General features: G+C 40.7%; 1 protein-coding gene across 1 annotated transcript in view; it reads left to right on the top strand.

The window, feature by feature from the left end:
• The first annotated feature begins 14,802 nt into the window (after positions 1 to 14,802).
• Positions 14,803 to 21,087, top strand: part of LOC112917512 (antigen WC1.1-like) — a 31,524-nt gene continuing 25,239 nt past the window's right edge. Inside the window, exon 1 of the mRNA XM_072765101.1 lies at positions 14,803 to 14,942. Coding sequence (XP_072621202.1) covers positions 14,867 to 14,942 — 76 coding nt within the window. The 5' untranslated portion in view covers positions 14,803 to 14,866. The remainder of the gene's footprint in view (positions 14,943 to 21,087) is intronic.

The following is a 21,087-nucleotide window of genomic DNA, read 5'->3' as shown; positions in this document are numbered from 1 at the left end:
ATATTTGATTCCTCTGACTGATAGGATCTCGAACTTCTTACCTCTACTTTAGTCCGTGCTGAATGTGATTTGTCAGATTTGTGGTCTTCCCTGGTTCCTAGCTCCCATGAACCCCAGTAGTTACAAACTGTAGGTTTTTTTTTCATCCTTTGTTCATACATCCATTTCTTTATTCAATATATATTAAGTTCTTACTATGCACCCTTACTTGGCCCTAAAGAGACACTGAAGAATAAGACACAGTCCCTTCTCTAAAAAAGTTTCCAATTTGGAGACAGTAAGCATGTTTGTGCAGATTAAGTAGTCACAGCAGTGATTTCTGGCTGGAAGAATCAGAAAGTGCTTCACAGAGATGATGGCTTGGAGCATTTATAAACTCAGGAAAGACCTAAATGTGAGACCTAAACCAGAAAAATCTTTGCAGAGAGCACAGGCAGTAATCTCTCTGACATTGGCCATCCAACAATTTTCTAGATATGCCTTCTGAGGCAAAAGAAATGAAAGCAAATATAAACTGTTGGGACTACAACAAAATAAAAAGTTTCTGCAAATGAAGGAAACAATCAACAAAACTAAAAGGCAACCTATGGGATGGGGGAAGATATTGCAAATGATATTGTTATCATAAGGGATTAGTATCCAAAATATATAAGGAACTGATACAACTTAATACCCTCAAAACAAGTAATCCAATTAAAAATGGGCATAAGATATGAATAGATATTTCTCTAAAGAGGACATATAACCAGCAGACAGGCAAAAAGATGCTCAGCATCACTCATCATCAGGGAAATGCAAATCAAAACTACAGTGACAGGGATACCTGGATGGCTTAGTGGGTAAGTCATGTGATACTTGACTTGTGAGTTCAAGCCCCATGTTGGATATAAAGCTTACTTTAAAAAAAAAAAAAAAAAACCTACCAAAAAAAAAAAAAAAAAAAAGCTCTAATGAGATATTACCTCATACCTATCAGAATGGCTAAAATAAAAAAACACAAGGAACAACAAGTGTTGACAAGGATGTGGAGAAAAAGGATCCTTCATGCACTGTTGGTGGGAATGTGGACTGGTGCAGTCACTGTGGAAAACAGGATAGAGTTTCCTCAAAAAATTAAAAATAGAGCTAGCCTTTGACCAGGAATCACACTATTGGGCATCTTTCCCCTAAATACAAAAACACGAATTCAAAGGGAAACATGCACCCCTGTGTTTATCACAGCATTATTTACAATAGCCAAATTATGGAAGCAGCCCAAGTGCCCATTGATAGATGAATGGATAAAGAAAGTGTGGTATAGGGATCCCTGGGTGGCGCAGCGGTTTGGCGCCTGCCTTTGGCCCAGGGCGCGATCCTGGAGACCCGGGATCGAATCCCACATCGGGCTCCCAGTGCATGGAGCCTGCTTCTCCCTCTGCCTGTGTCTCTGCCTCTCTCTCTCTCTCTCTGTGACTATCATAAATAAATAAAAAAAAAAAATTAAAAAAAAAAAAACCAATCTCTTAAAAAAAAAGAAAGTGTGGTATATATACACAGTGGAATATTACTCAGCCATAATAACAATGAAATCTTGCCATTTGCAACAACATGAATAGAGCTACAGAGTATATTGCTACTTGAAATATATCGTTCAGGGAACTCCAAGCAAATACCATATGATCTCATGTGAAATTTCAGAAACAAGATAAATGAACAAAGGGAAAGGGAGAGAGAGAGAGAGAGAGAGAGAGAGACCAAGAAATAGACTCTGAACTATAGAGAACACACTGCTGGTTACCAGAGGGAGGTGTGGGGGAGGAGGGAAGTGGGGGAAGTAGAGAAGTGGGGGAAGTAGAGGATGGGGTTAAAGAGTACACTTATCATGATGAAAGAATTTACAAAATGAAAAAAATCTCAGTAAGATTTGGGAATTATATATCTTTAATGGACTTGAGAACGTCCTCTAGGACTCAAATATACACAAATGTAGTGTTTTCTATTTTTGTAATTGATTTCATCTTGCTCACTGGCAAGGGGGGTTTGTGTCGATTAAAAATTTCCATAAAGTTCACTCATACTCTCTCATTTAAAATGTGTTCTTGAAGTTCACTCAGTCAGGGCAATAAATACTTTGCTGATTCTAGATTGAGATCCTTGATTGGAGTTGGTTTTCTTTTTTCAGGAAGAATTTCCTGTTTCTCCTTCCAAAGGTGGTATCTGGGACCAGAGGGCGTCTCTTCCTCCTCCTCCTCCTCCTCCTCCTCCTCCTTCTTCTTCTTCTTCTTCTTCTTCTTTCTTCTTCTTCTTCTTCTTCTTCTTCTTCTTCTTCTTCTTCTTCTTCTTCTTCTTCTTCTTCTTCTTCTTCTTCTTCGATTTTATTTATTTATTCATGAGAGACAGAGAGAGGCAGAGACATAGACAGAGGGAGAAGTAGGCTCCCTGCAGGGAGCCCAATGCAGGACTTGATCCTAGGACTCCAGGATCACAACCTGAGCTGAAGGCAGATGCTCAACTGCTAAGCTATCCAGGTGTCCCCCAGGGGGCTTCTTACCCTAATGGCAGTGGAGAAAGGGTCTTTGTTCTCCACTTTATGTCTGCTTGTCTTCAATTTAACAGATTTGATCTGATTTAGTTTCTGTGCATCAGGAACTGGATTTGTGGAGAAATGCATGAGACCCATTCAGTGCTAAGCTCTTTGCTAGATGTTGCTGCCCATAGACTGTGAAATGCTGAATAATCATGGACTGGACCTGAGCCCGCTCATGCCTTTGTCCCTTGAAACAAAATGGGTTTGCTAAAGCAGCCTTACCTAAATCCTGGCACCACCCACATAAGGAGCACAGAATGGGTGAGATGGAGCTCTAATGCTTGGGTGAAACAATTCAATTGATAATTTCTTTTTAATGTTGCATAGATATTTTTTAACTCATAAGGAACATTTTATTATTATTTTTCATAAGGAATATTTTATATCTTAGTTGGAATATTTTGCATCTTGGTCACTCTGATAGCTCTTGATGAACTATCTCTCATGCAAGAAAGTTTAATTATTAACTTTTCAGAAGAGATTACTTAACCTCTTAAGCCACTTTCTCATGGGTAAGTTAGGAGTAGTAACACTATGTTACAATACTATTGTAACATACTGCATTATCTTATGATCCAAAAGGCCAAATTGGTATCCTAAGTAGAAAAACAAAATTCTTTCTGCTCTTTACTTCTATATTTTGTGTTCCATATAGAAGATGTTGAATTAATAGTTTTTGTAACAAAATTTTCTTCCTGTTACAATCGTGTGGTTTTAATTGGAAATGTACCAAGTGATAAATATGTAACATCCTGCTAACTTAGCCATATCTGATTAAGGCTAGGTTAAGGGGCTTCAAGTCTTCACCTGTCAATACATTGTGGTTTGTCTTCTGTATTTTGGGGTACACAAAGAGACCTGCAGCATCTGTGTGTTTTTAAAACTGGCAGTCTTATCACTGCTCTGGGAATGGGGCTGCTTTGGTTTCTGGAATTTGGGATTTACTGTATTCATTGCAGGAACATTGTATGTTTTCTTTAAAAACATACAATTTTCTTTAATTTTTAAAGATTTTATTTATTTATTCATGAGAGACACAGAGAGATGCAGAAACACAGGCAGAGGGAGAAGCAGACTTCCTGTGGGGAACCCAATGCAGGACTCGATCCTGGAAGTCCAGGAGCCAAAGGAAGACGCTCAACTGCTAAACCACCCAGGTGTCCCCACTGTGTTGTTTTGAACCCTCACTCATACCATTTAATGGTATTATATGAAATATATTCATAGAATAGCACTTAATGCTACTGCGATGAGCATTTGCATTGCAATGTGAAGCTCTTATGACATGGAATTGAATGATATTCTTGAAATAGTTCTTTTTAGTTGAGATGGTTTGTGAAAAACACCTGCTTGAGTGCCATTTTATTTATGCATTCATTTAATATAATTTACTAAATATAACGGGATTTTTTAATAGCCAGGCATTGAGAATATAGAGGTAAATTAGATATAGAGCTTTTATAGCACACTGGAACTTATGAAGCAAAATGGGCAGATAAATTAATGAAAGGCTGTAGATACTAAGGTACAATTTCGTGATCAGTAGAACAGGAACAGAGACGAGAGGGGCAACTGCAGAAGGCACGCATCTGAGTGGAAACAATTCTCATCACACCATTGAGCCACCAGTGTGGTTCCATGATGGATTTCTGATAGGCTAGGGGTAAAAGAATTTAGTTGCACATTCTAAAGTCCTGTGATTCCTGGGATGGGATGTAGAAAGATGCCCTAATACTACCTTTCCACTACTTTTGTGTACTACTATGAGCTAGCACTTATAATATCATTTACTTTTTTTTTTTAAAGATTTATTTACGAGAAAGAGAGAGAGACAGAGAGAGACAGAGAGAGCGCACAAGCAGGGGGAGATGGAGCAGGAGAGAGAGAAGTAGGCTCCCTGCTGAGTAAGGAGCCTTACATGGGACTCAATCCCAGGACCCTGGGGTCATGACCAAGTTGACACAGACACTTAACTGACTGAGCCACCCAGGCACCCCATAATATCATTTACTAATGCCAACTCATTTCATCCTCACCAAAACTCTCTTCTCCAGGCATAGTGGTTACCCTCTTATCATAGAAGGGGCAAGCAAGGCACAGAGAGTTTAAGAAATCCATTCAAGGTGTTAAAAAACCTAGTAAATTTGAAGACTGAATTGGCTTTATTAGATGATTCATGAATCAGCGGCATCCCATCTAGCAAGCAGAGAGGAGCTCCAAGGAATTGAGTGAAATGGAAGGTTTTTATAGGAAGGAGGGTGAGATAGGAAAGTTACTAGCAAAAGAAAAGCATTGTTCCAGGCAAGGTAGCTTTCCCTTAGGGGGATATGCAGGGGGCTTTAGGCAGATTTCCTCATTTTTGGGATGGAGAGAGCCTGGGTGGCCGACTCATTGGTCTGGATCAGAATATTCCTGGCTGATTGGCTAAAACTACATTTCTGGGGAGATTGAGATTGCAATTAGATAAGCTATTAAGATGCAGTTTGGGAACTCAGCCAAAGGGATGCCATTTTGGGCCTGTGGTTTTCTTTTTAACAAAGATTACACATAGAGTATGTGGCAGAGCTGTGAGTCAAGACCTGATGGTCTAGCTCTTGGGTCTGTTCTCTTGACTACCGTGTTGTTCTCTGTCACATGCATTGTGAGCCCCAGCCGGATTGGTAGCCTCTCAAATTTTCCTCCTTTTCATCTTTGATAAGATTGTACACTGGTATTTCCTCAAGTGTCAAAGAAGATTTTTATCGGGGGTTGGGGGGAGGGCAAGTAGGCTAATGTCGACTCTGTACCCTTAGCTCTGGAGTACAGGGTGCTGCCTGGAGATGGCCTGCCAGTCCTGAGTTGAGCAACGCCTTTCCAGCCAATCATTCCCTATAACAGGGTCTGGAGCCCACAACAGGCCTTCTCTATGAGATCTTAGTCCTGAGAGAAGTGAGACCCAATGAAACTGGTTATACTAAATGCATGCTTACGTCATCCTGTCGGAAGGGATGCCTGGACTGCAGCAAGCATATCTTGTGTTCTAGGTGCATGGGTGAATGGTTTGTAGTGATGATGTAGAGTCTCAAACTGGGGAAGGAATGGGCCTCAGATGAAGGAAAGCATTGACTCTGGGTGACGAGATCCTATCTTAGCTGTGGCACCTGAGATCGAATCCCATTTCTGAGATTTATAATCAGTTATTATCATTAATTTGTTAAGATTACAGATATAGAAGGAGACAGGGCTCATGGACAGCCATGGGACTTAGGAATGGGAGATACAGACAAGTAGGTGATTCTTGGGAAATTAATAAGTAACTATTCGAATATTTAGGGAGAGAAATACATGTGTTCAATTGCTTTTTTCTCCCTTATAATTTACCCAGGTCTCCAGGACAAAAAAAATGGCATGGGAGGGACAGAGAACCTGTATTTGCTGACCTGGATGAGGTGGGTCCTTCTAGTGGAGTATGTGACAAGGCTGTGGACTGACTCATAGCTGCCCTCCGTGTTTGTCCCACTGAGAACTTCCTGTGTAGGATGGGGTGAGGCATGAAGCTGTCTCTGAGCTTGAGAGGTGGGGGAGGGGTGACCCTGGGGAATGAGGATGCCACAGAATGCATCATTCCATATCTGTGTGCTTAAATGTTGAGGGCCAAGGTGAAGGGGGGCCAGGGTGGGTTTATGTGTACTGCAGGGGTGCAGTATGAGAACCTGAGCTTAAGGGGGTGTGAAGAATGCAGTGGTAGTGTGTGTTAGCAAGGCTGAATTTTGAAGTGGGAGGCTCTGTCTTGTATTTTCCTGCTGCCCTTCTCACTCTATACCTCCCTTAGGGCTGCTCTCTGGGGGAAACTCTGAGAACATCTCTGATCAATTGAAGCTAAGAGTAAGGCAGCAATGACTAAAATGGGCACAAGTCCTCTCTGTTTTGGCTTTCCCCTCAATCCATCTGGGCTTTCATTCTTGCCCCCTCTTGGCCTTAGGTCTAAGAAGGTATGTGTGTCGGGTCACTGGTTGTTTCAGGCAGCATCTGCCCCCTTCTTTTTGTTGTTCCACATGCTTCTCCTTTGACCTTTACCCTCTGCAGCCACCCTCCCTAGCAAAGGACTTTCTCATTTCCCTTTCTGTCTGGGGCGGTTTCCTTAAATTATATTTTGTGTCTTCTTTAGCTGTGGTTTATAATACCACTATGTGTTCTGAGTCCTACCAAACCAAATTCTTAATATACAAAGGGGAAACATTTGAAGTTTAGGGAAACATGGTTTTCTGAAACTATTTATTTTCTTCTTGGCATCTAAAAATCTTATTTTGGAGGGCTAGAGTTGAACATTGACTCCTTCTTCCTCTATTTGCTGTAGTAATAGTCTCTTTCTCACCTGAAGATCATTTGGTGACTTGCTGAAAGGGATAATTCACATAAAATGAAATGCAATAAAAGGAAAGGGTAGTGTAATTAAAAAGCCCCTTATGTTTAGATATTGTATGTATGCATGTATATATCTATTCATTACCATCAACACCATCATCAATCATACCATATGATTGATGACCATAACCCATTTCTTTAGTGTCTATATTTCTATCTTCATTAATTTATTTCAGAGTTCAAATAATGGAGCTTTGATATCTTAGTCAACAGACCATTCTAGGACACTTGAGTATGAAATAGATATTGTGATCTTTTTTATTTCTTTTTTTTAAAAGATTTTATTTATTTATTCATGATAGAGAGAGAGAGAGAGAGAGAGAGAGAGAGAGGCAGAGACACAGGTGGAGGGAGAAGAAGGCTCCATGCCGGGAGCCCAACGCGGGACTTGATCCCGGGTCTCCAGAATCACGTCCTGGACCAAAGACAGGTGCCAAATCACTGAGCCACCCAGGGATTCCCCTATTTCTATTTTTTTACTTTTGTATATTTTTTTTTATTGGAGTTTGATTTGCCAACATATAGTATAACACCCAGGGCAAATGATGACTTTTGACTTGGCTCTATCTGCTTCCAGGAACTCATCTTCCCAGCTCTGCCATCTTGTGATCCTGTAACTGGCATACTTGGAACCAGGAATCTTCACACCCGTGTAGAGGCTCATGTTCTCCCACGTTGGACAAGTATACTGATACATGGAGTGGATTACAGTTAGACTCGAACATTTCTTTGTAAAAAGGAACCATTCAAATATTTGGAACTCAGAAACCCAGAACCCGACAAAGGCTATGGAAAGATTCCATGTGTAGGGTGATGGTAGGGTGGACAGTGAGCCTTGGGGGTTCAGGGGGAGTCATCAACATTGTGCCTGAAATACTCCCCACTCCAGCCACTCTTAGAAGAGATAGTGACTTAGATGTAGTGTGGGATGAAGGAGATATATTTATTTTTTCTTTCTCTTCCTTCAAGAAGGTTGGGTGATTCAGAGGAGAATGGAAGTATTTCTAGGTACCTCAATGGAAATCTGATACAAAATAATATTTTTTCCATTTAAATAATAATAAATTGCTCTTCTGCAAATAGAATAATAATAATAATAATAATAATAATAATAATAATAACTCCCTTTCTGGGCATTACTATAGGTAAATAATCTGAGATGTGGACAAATCTATGTGAAATGATTTTTATGGTAACATTAATTAGATGAAAATGAACATGTGGAATTTTCTTTTCCATGTTCCTCCTTATCCTCACTCTTTTCTTCTTTTTCCTTGCTTATCAATAATTATTGATAAATTATTACCATTAAGAGACCCAACTGTAAATGTGTCTTTATTTTCAAGAAGATATGTCTACTGACCTGCAACTTTTCAGAAAATAATTTAAAATTGAAATGAGAATACCATTTTTATTAATTTACATTGGGAATTGCACCTGTCAGATTAGCCAGATGTTACCTGAATATGACCAAAGCATCTTCTGATGGTAACCTCCAGGGTGGGGGAGGGGTTGGAATGAGATGATCAAAAACCTAGTTAATGAACAAGGGAAGCTGGATATTTAGTTGGAAAGTTTAATGGCCTCAAGCTCTGCAAGCTGATAAACCCATCTTTCCAACAAAAATGGATAGCACTTCCATTCCAACAAGATAATGTCAGATGCCTTTCAGGAGACCAGACCATCTTTTTGGCCAGTAAGGGCATCCTCTAGCTTCAATGATCCCTGCATAGGCATAGCCACTGTTTGTTTTCGGTAGCTCTCGTACACTTCTGGAGTAGAATGTTAAAATGGAAATTGCCACCAAGACATCAAAATGTAATAAATAGGAAATTCTGAAGCCAGACAGCTAAATACAGAATTTGCAAAGGTAATATATTAGATTTGGTTCCATGGCACTTGGCCCCATTAAGCAGATTATGGATATTGAAGAGATCATAGTGTCAAGAGAGGAGGGTTTTTTGAAGATGGATTTGGATACCTTTTGTGCTTGAGTGCTGAAGCCAGATATTTTTCCTTAGTTCAGGGCAGGCATCTTTTGCCCAAAAGGTACTGAGGACTCCTATCCCCTCAGAGAGGTTGGAAGGCTAGGATTAGAACATGGCCTTGTGGGGAGACTCAGCCTAAGGCCTGTCTTCCTGCTCTTCTAATTCCCACATGTCCACACAACAAGAGGCCTGGCCTGTGAGCAAGTGTGCTCAGTCCAATCTATATGTCCCTGCTCCATATAACCTGGGGCTCATGAATCTTGATGTGCATAAGAATAATCTGGAAAGTTTGTGACAAGCAGACTCTGATTTAGTAGGTTTGGGTGTGACCTGAGAATTTTCATTTCTAATCAGCTCTCAGGTGATGCTGATACAGCCTGTGGGTAGCCCATATTTTGAGAAGCCCTGGTCTAAATTGCACCCCTACCTCCACAGCAAACACCAGGCCTTCTCAGGGCCAGGATTCTTACTTTTTGTCCACTTTTGGGGGGATGGGTTGGGAAAAGGTCAATGCAGGTCTGAGAGTAGGCTGGAATCCATTTGAGCAGGGATTTCCTGGTTCTGAGAACCCAGAGGAGATCTAGAGGGGGATGGCATGGACTCTGTCTTGATGGGGATGTCCACTTTGCCCGTAGACTCTCCTCCTTGCAGAAAGGGGTTGGCTAGGGGACAGCCAGAGCAGTGTCCTATAAAGTGCAGGATCCTCCGGGGTGAGTCTAAGGAGAGTTCTGCCTGGATATGGTCTAATTACTGCACTAAGCTTTGTTTTGTAATTTAAAGTGAACTTGGACTGTTCATTATTTAGTAGTGAGAAGTCCTGGGACCTGCCATGGGAACAGGGAAAACTTTTCCTCTGAATTAATTTTAAGAAATAAATAAAGTGAAAAAGTTTTCATTTCTTTATCAGTTGTGTTTACTCAATATTCTAATTTTGTTCCATGGCTGACTAATCTTCTTTTTAGTGACCAGGATTCTTTTTTTTTTAACCAGGATTCATTCAACTTTTCCATTAGGTAACCATGGAATTCTGATTTATGAGAAATATATATTTCATCATTCAGATGACCACTTACAGTTCCTGGTTCACAGTCCCAAAACTCTTGGAATTTCCTAAGTGATATAAAGTGATAAAAAGTGTCTTTTGTTATGTTAATGAGGGACTTTGGGAAAGCACCTAAGGATGGGAACTGGTTTCCAGTGGGGCCAAGAGTATACTTAGAGGGTTGGAACTCTTAGTTCCATCCCCTAACATCTGGGGAGGGGAGAGGAGCTGGAGATTGAAACAATAGCCAAAGACCAATGATATAATCAATATGACTATGTAATGAAGGCTCCATTAAGCCTGTTAACCTTAGAAAAAACAACACTTCCAGTTATTTTACTAGCAAAAGATGGTTTATTCAGGAATAACAGAGAATTGTAATCTGGGACTAGGAAACTGTCAAAACCATTGGCAAGGCTGCCAAACAAAGGACAGGAATGCTTTTTTACAGAGGAGAGTAGGAAGTTGGGAGGGTGTTATTAAGAAAAAGTCCATTGGGGATGCCTGGGTGGCTCAGTGGTTGAGTGACTGCCTTAGGCTCAGGGCCTGATCCTGGGGTCCCAGGTTCAAGTCCTGCATTGGGCTCCCTGCAGGGAGCCTGTCTCTCCCTCTGCCTGTCTCTTTCTCTGTGTGTCTTATGAATAAAATATTCAAGAAAAAAAAAGAAAAGAAAAGTCCATTGGAATAAACTGGGGGTTTTAAGTATAGTGGCTCTTCATTGGCTGAATTGTGACTGTCTCTTCATTGGCTGGGCTGTGGCTGGGGAGGAGGAAGCCTTCCTTCTTCCTGCTGGGATAGTAAAGTGATACCCAAGGGCAAGGTCTGTGCTTCGTGTTGGCTCTGCAGTAGACATCCAGTGGTAGGGCATGAAAGCTCCCCCTGCTGAACCTCCCAACTCTATTTTAGTGAGGTTTCCTTTATTATTTTTTTACAAACCCAGAAGGACTGGGTTCAGAGAGCTTGTGGGCTGTTGAACGCTTGGAGGTGCAGGGGGAGTGGCCTACCTAGACAGAACATGGAAGCTCAGCACCCTTCCCCCATCCCTTGCCCCTTGCATCTCTCCCATCTGGCTATTCCTGAATTGTGTCCTTTTGTAATAAACTGGTGATCTAGTAAGTAAAATGTTTCTGTGAGCTCTGTGACCTGCTCTAGCAGATTAAAGGAACCCTGAGAGGGGAGAGGGGGAGGTTGTGTAAACCACCCATCTGTAGCTGGTCTGTCAGGAATATAGGTAACAACCTGGGCTTGGGATCAGCACCTGAGTGTGGTGTGTGTATGTTGGTGATGGGGGAGGAGGGGCAATCCTGTAGGACTGAACCATTAACCTGTGGAATCTGATGCTCTCTCTGGGTAGATAATGGCAGAATGGAGTTGAATTCTTAGACACCCTGCTGGCGTTTGAGAATTGCTTGGTGCTATATGGGAAGCTCTTCCCCCTACGATCTTCTGTTCAAACTGGGTCTGAGAACCCAAAAAAGTAACTTTGGCATTTATTGTGCACAGCATGCCCCTATCCATCCCCCTGTCTTTTCTACTCTTCTTAACTTTGGGTAATGCACTCCACATCCTGAGTACTTGATGCAGGATGAGCCAGAGAGAGTAGCTCATCCTTCTGAGCATAGCTTCTGGTCTAGGGATGGGCATGAGACTTAAAGCAGGCCATCCAGTGGCCTATTCTGGGTTTGTCAAACTGCAGCTAGAAGGAGAGACTCCTTTGCCTCTTGGGGTAAGACTGGGATAGAGTTGGTCTGCAGTAGAAATGAATGGAACCAGGCAAGAACCGGACAGCTGAGGGGTAAATGCAGAAACTCCTGGCAGTGGCTGGTCCCTGCTTCCATATCCAGAGGCTCTTCCTTTGGTTCAAAGGCTCAATGAATTGCTTCAGGCCTTTTCAATAAATTTTGTATTTGCTTTGTCTGTCATCAGATGAGTTTCTGGGTTTCTAACTCTAGAAGCTCATTGTTATAACAGCTAAATGAAACAATGCAATTTGAATAATAATAAGAAGAATGGAATTCTCATGGGGGCAATTGCAAACTTGCTTTTTTCTCTAAACCTTTTACTAACCACTTCCCTCCTTCAAGTAGTTTTGCCTTCTCTTTCACTTCAAGAGGTAATCAGACTATGACTTAATACATTATCTTCTCCCTGCACTACAAGTGTTAGCAGCACCAGTACTTATTCATCCCTCTTGTCCCTAAGAACAGAGTCATTTCCTCTCAGCTCAAGGTCTGTCTCTCTGCTCCTGTTCTAGATCTCAAACCTTTCAAGAACCAAATGAGGAAATGGGTCTAACCCAGTGCCATCTACTCCACAAAAGTAGGTAAGGAGTAGAAGGTTCTGAAGGTTGTGTGAACCTTCTGTATCCCATCTAAGATATGAACTGACCCTGAACAGAAATATTTACAAAGTCCTGAGAATTTCCACTTTTACCACTAAACTTAATGTAGCAGCCTTACAATACTCCTCTCCTGACTGAGTGTAGAGAAAATGGTTGCCAAGGAAAAATGGTTGAACCCGGAAGTGAGTAATGGGGGCTTTCTGCGCTTTATGGAAGTGAAGGTGTTAGGGCTCACCCTTAAACTCTGTGGGCCTGAGGGAGAGGAAAGGCTGGGACTGCTGTCTGACTTCCCATGAGTCTTTCTACCTTTGATCCAGTCTTGACTATGGCCTGGCTCAATGGCTTCAGAGGCTTCTGTATTAATAGCTGTTAACACCTGTTAGTAAAGACTGAGAGGCAGCTGTGGGGAGCAGTGGAGTGTTGAGAAGAGATCCAGCAAGAAAGGAACTGCAGGACCCTTTCTAGCTGGATAGAGGAAATAACTGTTTAAACCCAGAGGATGTAGGCTGACTCCTATGTTCACTATCAGATACTGGCACATGAGAAAACCAGCAATGGGCCCAAGGTTTAGAACTACTTGTGTAGGGGCTACACAAGAACTACTTGTGGGGGGGCGGGTGCAAGGATCCTGTGTGGTTTTGAAATAGCATCAAATAACACTGAGTGGAAGAGAAGCAGTGAATTTGAAACCCTGCTTAATAGAAAGCTTCCTTTTCTTTTGCTTTGATGCCTGCCAGATGGATGAAGAGATAGCTTCTCTTAAGAGTGGTACCTATTGACAATAAGTAGTATTGGTGGATCAGCTTGACTGAGCTCATTCTGCTGTTAATCTGCAAGCTGTAGAGAGGTAGTTTGCAATTTTTCTTCCATCAGGTAGATTTCCACTGGTTATCTTTTCTTTTTTTTTTTTTTTTCTAGACAGACTGTACAGATTATACAGCTGTCTTGGTCCTCTGTGTAGCAGTTTCTGCCTCAACTTGGGAGTTCCATGTGTTTTCTCCCCAACTTTAGGTACTTACTGGCTGGATCTTCCTGAATTTCCACTCTCATGACTGCACCAAAGCATTGGTCTATGTGAAGTTATGTTCCACAATAAACCATAAAAATAATAGGGTCAGTTAAGTAGCATCACTCCTTGTGGCATTTTACACATTTGAAGAAAATGGTAGCATCACCATCCATCCCTCTTGCTCCCGTTCACCGTTCTCCACAAGTTCAATAATGTTAGCTTAGTTCTTTCAAATTCGGAACCCCCTGGAGCCTGGCTCCAGATCTTTATGCTCCAGTCAACTCAAATATGTCTTTTGATGATCTAATCTTTAGTTCTTTCTCCAACTCTCAGTGCATTCTATCTCAAGTAGAGGAAAAGATTCAAAGAAGGAAAGGGGTTGAATTGAAGGAAAGATATGGTTGAAATGAGAGCAAGAACTAGAAGAACAGGGGTGCCTGGGTGGCTCAGTGGTTGAGCATCTGCTTTTGGCTCAGGCTGTGATCTTGGGATTGAGTCCTGCATCAGGCTCCCTATGGGGAGCCTGTTTCTCCCTCTATTTATGTCTCTGCCCCTCTGTGTCCCTCATGAATAAATAAATAAAATCTTAAAAAAAAAAAAAAAGAACCAGAAGAACAGGATTTCAGTATATAAACATTCTGAAAGGGACTGTTTCCCAGCAATGGCAGGTTGGGGCTAGGAGTGTTGAGTTGAAGGACTCAGAGTTTCCCAGTAAACTCCAACTTTGTATCAGCTGATATGTCTCTTTCAAAGAGAGGCTTCCCGGGCAAGAGTGGGCTTCCCCACAGCCTCCTCCATGTTGTAACCTCTTATTACTCATGGGATTTTTTCCATGACAGATTTTCACATCTGTTGTGAAACAATTTCATATACACTTGGTCTGTGTAACATCTTTGACCACCAGCCCAGTAAGTGCGGAGTGCCCAAAGTGGGGCTTGATCCCAAGACCCTGGGATCATGACCTGAGCCAAAGGCAGATGCTTAACTGACTGCATCCCTCTAATCATTATTGTACTCCAAACCTCCTTGTAGTTCTCTGCTTCAGCAATGAGCTGTCACAGGGAAGAACAATGCTTGATTCCACCCAAAACTTCCTCTCAAACGGTAACGGACCATGGCACCCTGGCCCTCAAAGATCTCAGTCTACTACGAGCAGCCCGGACCCTTAGGGGAGAGAAAGCCACTCATACTTTTTGATGTAACTTTTCTACGTCAGCCTCCATCATGGGGGCCTGGTTCTCAGAGACTTAAGGAAACATGGTCTCAAAAGGCCATGTTGTTCATATAAGGAGATTTTGGAGATTCAGAATCTAATTGGTGCTTGAGCTTCAGAAAATGGCAGAAGAAGCTTCCGATCACATCTTAGATGGTAAAATGTGTCTCTATTGGCTCTCAGTAGGTAGCATGTCAGAGGATGTGTTTTTATTCTCCCCTCCCATTACTGTAGATCTTTGTGGGTGTTATACTGTACCTCTTTGCAGGACTATTTTGCAGCTGGGACTGTGACCTTGACGGCATGGGAATCAAGATAGCTTTGAATCTCCCTCTTCAGGGATTCTATTTCTTCTTCAGCACCATGGTGGATGCTCATGGTGAGTTTCCTGGGATCAACAGTATGTGAGTGGATACCTTGGTGAAGGGAAAGGTTTCTGGAGTCAGGGAGTCAAAGCCTCCATGTAAACCATGCGTTTTTTTTTTTTTTAAGATTTTATTTTTTTATTCATGAGAGACAGAGGCAGAGACACAGGCAGAGGGAGAAGCAGGCTCCATGTAGGGAGCCTGATGTGGGACTTGATCTTGGGACCCCGGGATCATGCCCTGAGCTGAAGGCAGACGCTCAACCACTGAGCCACCCAGGTTACCAACATCTCCCTTGTTTTCAGGGAGCATTTGGTCGGTCCTGGTGGCTCCTCGAGTGTGGGAAGGAACAGTGATTGACCTCAGCTGTGTCTCTGGGCTGCTCCTTGCACACTCCATCTGCCTGCTTTGCAGAGGATTACCCCATCAGGATTTCTATGTTTTCTGTGCTTATGTGTAGGCTATATGCTTGTGTGTGTGCATATAGAATGAGTATGGGAGGGTATGAAGGCTGTCTGTTGGGGGAGGAGCAGGGCTGCTGAGACGTGACTGAATCGGTTGCTCTGCAACACACAGTGCCCACACTGTTGGGAGTGCCATGTCCTGTATGTAACCAGATCATAGATAATCTCACACCTGCCTCTCTTCTTTGGCCTCTCTTCTTCAGTCCCATGGCCTTCTCTTTGCTTGACTGTGGTGTCTGCTGGGTTCTGTGAGAGGCTTTGTCTCCTGGCCTCACTTATTCCTACTGAGTGTCTGTTGTAGAGCAGAGGTACCCGCAGCCGTTACAGGAGGCCTCTTGTTGATAGAGATTAACTGATGCACAGCATTGGTTAAATCAAGTCTCCCGAGTCTTTGTCCCAGTCCTTGTGAATCATTTCCTGACTTGCTGGGATCCTGGACTGGTCCTTTCTGAATTCTGTAGGGTATATTTTCTCTCTTCTACCCCTCTCTGAAAGCTGGTTTCCACTGAGCCTTGGACTCAGAGAGATAGGGCTGCAAAAAAATCTAGCTTTGAGCCCAGGGAAGGGGCAACTCTTTCAGATTTGGCTGTAAGTCCAGGCTGAGGCTGCTTACAGCTTGGACTCCTCTCAGTCCAAGGGAATTGGAATGGGGATTGGGAAACTCATCCTGCCAAGTTTCTGCTCCATGAGTGTTGGCCAGATGCTGGTGAAAATTCTTCTCTTGATGACTCTGAGGTACCGATAGGGGTTTCAGTCCCATGAGGGAGAGTGACAATGAGTGTTCTGATATAAAGCCCCCTCTTCTTACTAGGAAACTATAGGATTTTTTCAATAGTAGCTTAAGTTGCAAGAATATTTCACCAAAGCAAGCATTCTTTTTATTTTCCTAGAATCAACACTATCCAGTGTTATCCTGCTAAAAATTTATTCTACTTCATACAACATTGGCCTTGCTCTTTGTAAAATAATAGTCCTGGCCTTTCGGAGCATTGATTATTTCTGAGTTGGGCACACGTTAACAGGAGTCTCCACTATAAAATTCATGTTTGGCATCGAGAGAAGATTATCCTTTGAAATACAATTTATGCCATTATACACAGAAACATAGACCCTCAAAGATGGACAATTCAGTGTTTATTATTTTGTAAACTCTTTTTAAAAATTGACAATATATTTTGGACATCATTTTACTCCTCTTTTACACACTAAAAGTGTTTTATGGCAGTCTTACAAAAATATGGACTATTATAGGAGTATTATAGAAAAATTTGGGGATCCCTGGGTGGCTCAGCGGTTTGGCGCCTGCCTTTGGCCCAGGGCGCGATCCTGGAGTCCCGGGATTGAGTCCCGCGTCGGGCTCCCGGCATGGAGCCTGCTTCTCCCTCCTCCTGTATCTCTGTCTATCATAAATGAATAAATAAATAAATCTTTAAAAAAAAAAAAGAAAAATTTAATTGCTTCCAGTTATTTCATTATATGACCAAAATGCAACATACTCGCCCAGTCACTCGCCAGTGGGCTTTGGGCATTTAGCTGTTTTCAATGTTTTGGCTTTTATGAAACATGTTGTCATGAACTTCCTTGAGTTTAAATGTAAATTACTTCATGATTGTTTTTCTTAATAACATCCTAACAGTGGAATTGCTGTTTTATAGGCTGTGAATACCTTCAGAGCTTTTGATACATGAAGATCCATTGCCTGCCAGAAATGTTTGCACTGTTTTATTCCCACCAACACTGTATGAGAGTGTTAGTTTCCATAGCCCCTCACCAACATTGGTTTTTTATCAAGTTTTAAAAATTTGGCCAGTGTCGTAAACAAAAACTGTTATATATTAGTTAATTTAATCCTTCATTTGCAAATTACTTGCTAATGACGTCTGTCCTTTTAAACCTGGGATGTTTGTCGTTTTTGTCATGATTTATATTGGAGCTCTTTGTACTATTACTACCACTACAAATATGACTATGATTACCAGCACCAGATACTTTCACTGCATTCACTTCTGTGACCTCCTGTGAGTGCCCAACAACCCTACAAGGCAAATGATGTTTTTATCTCAAAAAATAGATCAGAAAACTGAAGCAAAGCAAAGTTCAATCACTTGCCCAAGGTGAGACAGGTGTAAGTAGCAAAGGGGGGATTTGAACCCAGGCAAGTTGGGTCCATGATTATTGTCCCTATTGAATTTTTCCATTAATAGGCTGCAAATATTTCTCTCAGTTTATTTTTATTTTATCGTTCCTATGTTTTTAGATGCATGGAGGGTTCTTTTTTTAAAATTTAAATTCAATTTGCCATCATATAGTATAACACTCAGTGCTCATACCATAAGTGCCCCCCTCAGTGCCCATCACCCAGTCACCCCATCCTCCCCCCACCTCCCCTTCTGCAACCCATTGTTTGTTTCCCAGAGTTAGGAGTCTTTTAAGGGTTGTCTTCCTCTCTAATTTTTCCTGCTCAGTTCCCCTCCTTTCCCTTATAAACACTTTCACTATTCCTTATATTCCACGTATGAGTGAAACCATATGATGATAGTCCTTCTCTGATTGACTTATTTCACTCAGCATCATGCCCTGCATGGGGGGTTCTGATGTTAATAGTCAAATCTATAAAAATTTCCCCCCCTTTTGGTTTCTGCGTTCAGAGCCTAAAAAAGCTCTTCTCGGCTTCAATTTTAAATAAATTATTGCATCTTTATTTTAATAATTTTGTAAATATTTTAAAATATATGTCATTGCTGAGTGGCTCAGTTGGTTGAGCATCTGACTCTTAATTTTGGCTCAGCTCATGATTTTGGGGTCCTGGGGTTGAGCCCTGCATCAGGCCCTGCACTCAGCACAATCTGCTTGAGATTCTCTCTTCCTCTCTCTCAGCCTCTGTACTTGCCTGTTCTTTCTCTAAGTAAATTAATTAAATCTTTTTAAAAATCTGAAAAAATACATCAATACTAGATAACTGCATAAGTTATTTTACTGAATGATAGGAAGTGATATCTAACTTTATTTTTTTCCAATATTATTTCCTGAATGATGTTTTCATCTTTTCTGACTGATTTGAATGCCACTTTAAAAACATGCTAAATAACACCATGGCCTTTCCATTATATCCTTTTTGGACTTATTTAGACTTTAATTCCACAAATGTTTATTGAGTTTAAGATGGGCTGGGGTGGGGGGACTGTTAAGTTGATATATCCCCTTTGCAGTTCATTAGGTACAGAGGACCTAGCAGGGGTGAAGCAAGTGTTCCCTGGCCCCTGAAGCTAACAGTCTGGTGAGACTGGGCACCAACACAAGAATTTATAATAAACTCTAATAAGTGCCACTGGTGGGGACACAATCAGGGTTATATACTCTAGCCGAGAAAAGCAGATATTTCCTTTATGAAATAAAATTTAAGCTAAGGCCTTGCATTCTAGAAGTGAAGTTGTTTATAATTTTTGGTATTAATAATAATGTCTAATATTATACAGACCCATGAATGCATACATGTTTAGTATATGCGTATTTATATCACGTTTTCTGTATCTTTTCAACCATTGATGGACACTTAGGTTGTTTCCATGTCTTGGCTATTGTGAATAATGTACAATGAACATGGAGCGCAGATATCTCTTTAAAATCATGGTTTCATTTCTTTAGATATATATCTGAAGTGGAATTTTTGGATAATATAGTAGTTCTATTTTTAATGTTTTGAGGAGCCTCCATACTGTTTTTCCATAGTGGCTGTGCCAATTTACATCACCACCAACAGTGCACAAAGGTTCCCCTTTCTCTACATTATTGCCAACACTTACTATCTCCTGTCTTTTTGATAATAACCATTCTAATACGTGTGAGGTTGTGGTTTTCTCATTGTGATACCTTTTCATATACCTGTCGGCCATTTTTACATCTTCGGAAAAAAGTCTATTCAAATTCTTTGCCCATTTTTAAATTACATTTAAAATATTTTTCAAGTTTTTATTTAAATTCTAGTTAGTTAACATATAGTGTAATATTGGCTTCAGGAGTACAATTTAGTGATTCATCACTTACATACAACATCCAGTGCTCATCACAAGTGCAGTCCTTAATACCCGTTACCCGTTTAGACCATCTCCACCCACCTCCCTCCATCAACCCTCAGTTTGTTCTCTATAGTTAAGAGTCTTTTATGGTTTAATTAAATTAGATTTCACTCCTTCCTTCCTTCCTTCCTTCCTTCCTTCCTTCCTTCCTTCCTTTCTTCCTTCCCTCTTTTTTCTTTCTTTCTTTCTCTTTTCTTTTGTTCTTTCATTCTTTCGTTCTTTCTTCCTTTCCTCTTCCTCGTCACCCTCTACCTTCCCCTACTCCTCCTCCTCCTTCTTTCTTCTTCTTCTTCTTCTTCTTCTTCTTCTTCTTCTTCTTCTTCTTCTTCTTCTTTCTCCTTCTCCTTCTCCTTCCCCTTCCCCTTTTTCCCCTCCCTCCCTTTTTGACTATTGTTTTGTATGAGTTCCTTATATATTTTGGATACTAACCTCTTACCAGATAGATGGCTTGCAGATATTTCCTCCCATTCCATATGTTACCTTTTATCCTGCTGACCATTTCTTTTGCTTTATAGAAGTTTTTGTTTTTGTTTTTGTTTTTACTTGAGTAGAGTCCTACTTCTTTTTGCTTTTTTTCCTTGTGCTTTTGGTGTCATAGCCATAAAATCATTGTCAAGACCAATGTCAAGAGATTTCCCCTTATATTTTCCTCTAGGAGTTTTGCAGTTTCAGGTATTACAATTATGTCTTTAGTCCATTTTGAGTTAATTTTTGTCAGTGGTGTAAGACAATGGTCCAGTTTCATTCTTTTGCATGTAAACTTCCAGTTTCCCCAACAGTTTCCCCAGTTTCCAGTTTCTATTTATTAAGAGATTGTCCTTTTCCCAGTGAATATTCTCGACTTTCTTGTCATATATTAGCTGATCATATTGCATGGGTTAATTTCTAGGCTCTTGATTCTTTCCCATTAGTCGATGTGTCTGTTTTCATGCCAGTACCATACAATTGTCGTTTGGTTTGAAATCAGGAAGTGTGATACCTTCAGCTTTATTTTTCTTAATATTGCTTTGACTTTTGTGGTTCCATACAAATGTCTTTTGTGGTTCCATACAAATTTTAAGATAGTTTTTTTTTCTATTTCTGTGAAAAATATGATTGGAATTGATAGGAATTGTGTTGAATCTATAGATGGCTGTGGGTAGTATGGATATTTTAACAATATTAATTTCAAACATGAACATGGTATATCTTTGCATTTATTTGTGTCTTCTTCAATTTTTTTTTAAATCAAAATCTTATAATTTCCAATTTTCAGATTTTTCACCTCCTTGGTTAAGCTTATTCCTAACAATTTTATTCTTTTGATGCTTTTGTAAATGAAGTGGGTTTTTAAAATTTCTTTTTCAGATATTTCATTGTTTGTGTATAGACACAACCAATTTCTGTATGTTGATTTTGTATCCTGCAACTTTACTGAACTCATTGATTAGATTTTTTTAGTTAAGTCTTTAGGATTTTCTATACATAAAGTCATCTGCAGATGAAGACAATATTACTTCTTCCTTTGTGATTTGGATGTCTTTTACTTTTTTTTTCTTGACTGATTGCTCTTGTTGGAATTTACTATGCTATGTGGAATAAGAGTGGTGAGAGGAACAAGTAAGGAAAGGAATCTTACT

The sequence above is a fragment of the Vulpes vulpes genome, chromosome 8 (assembly GCF_048418805.1).
Source record: "Vulpes vulpes isolate BD-2025 chromosome 8, VulVul3, whole genome shotgun sequence".
NCBI classification, from domain to species: domain Eukaryota; kingdom Metazoa; phylum Chordata; class Mammalia; order Carnivora; family Canidae; genus Vulpes; species Vulpes vulpes.
This window is presented reverse-complemented; position numbering and strand designations above follow the sequence as displayed.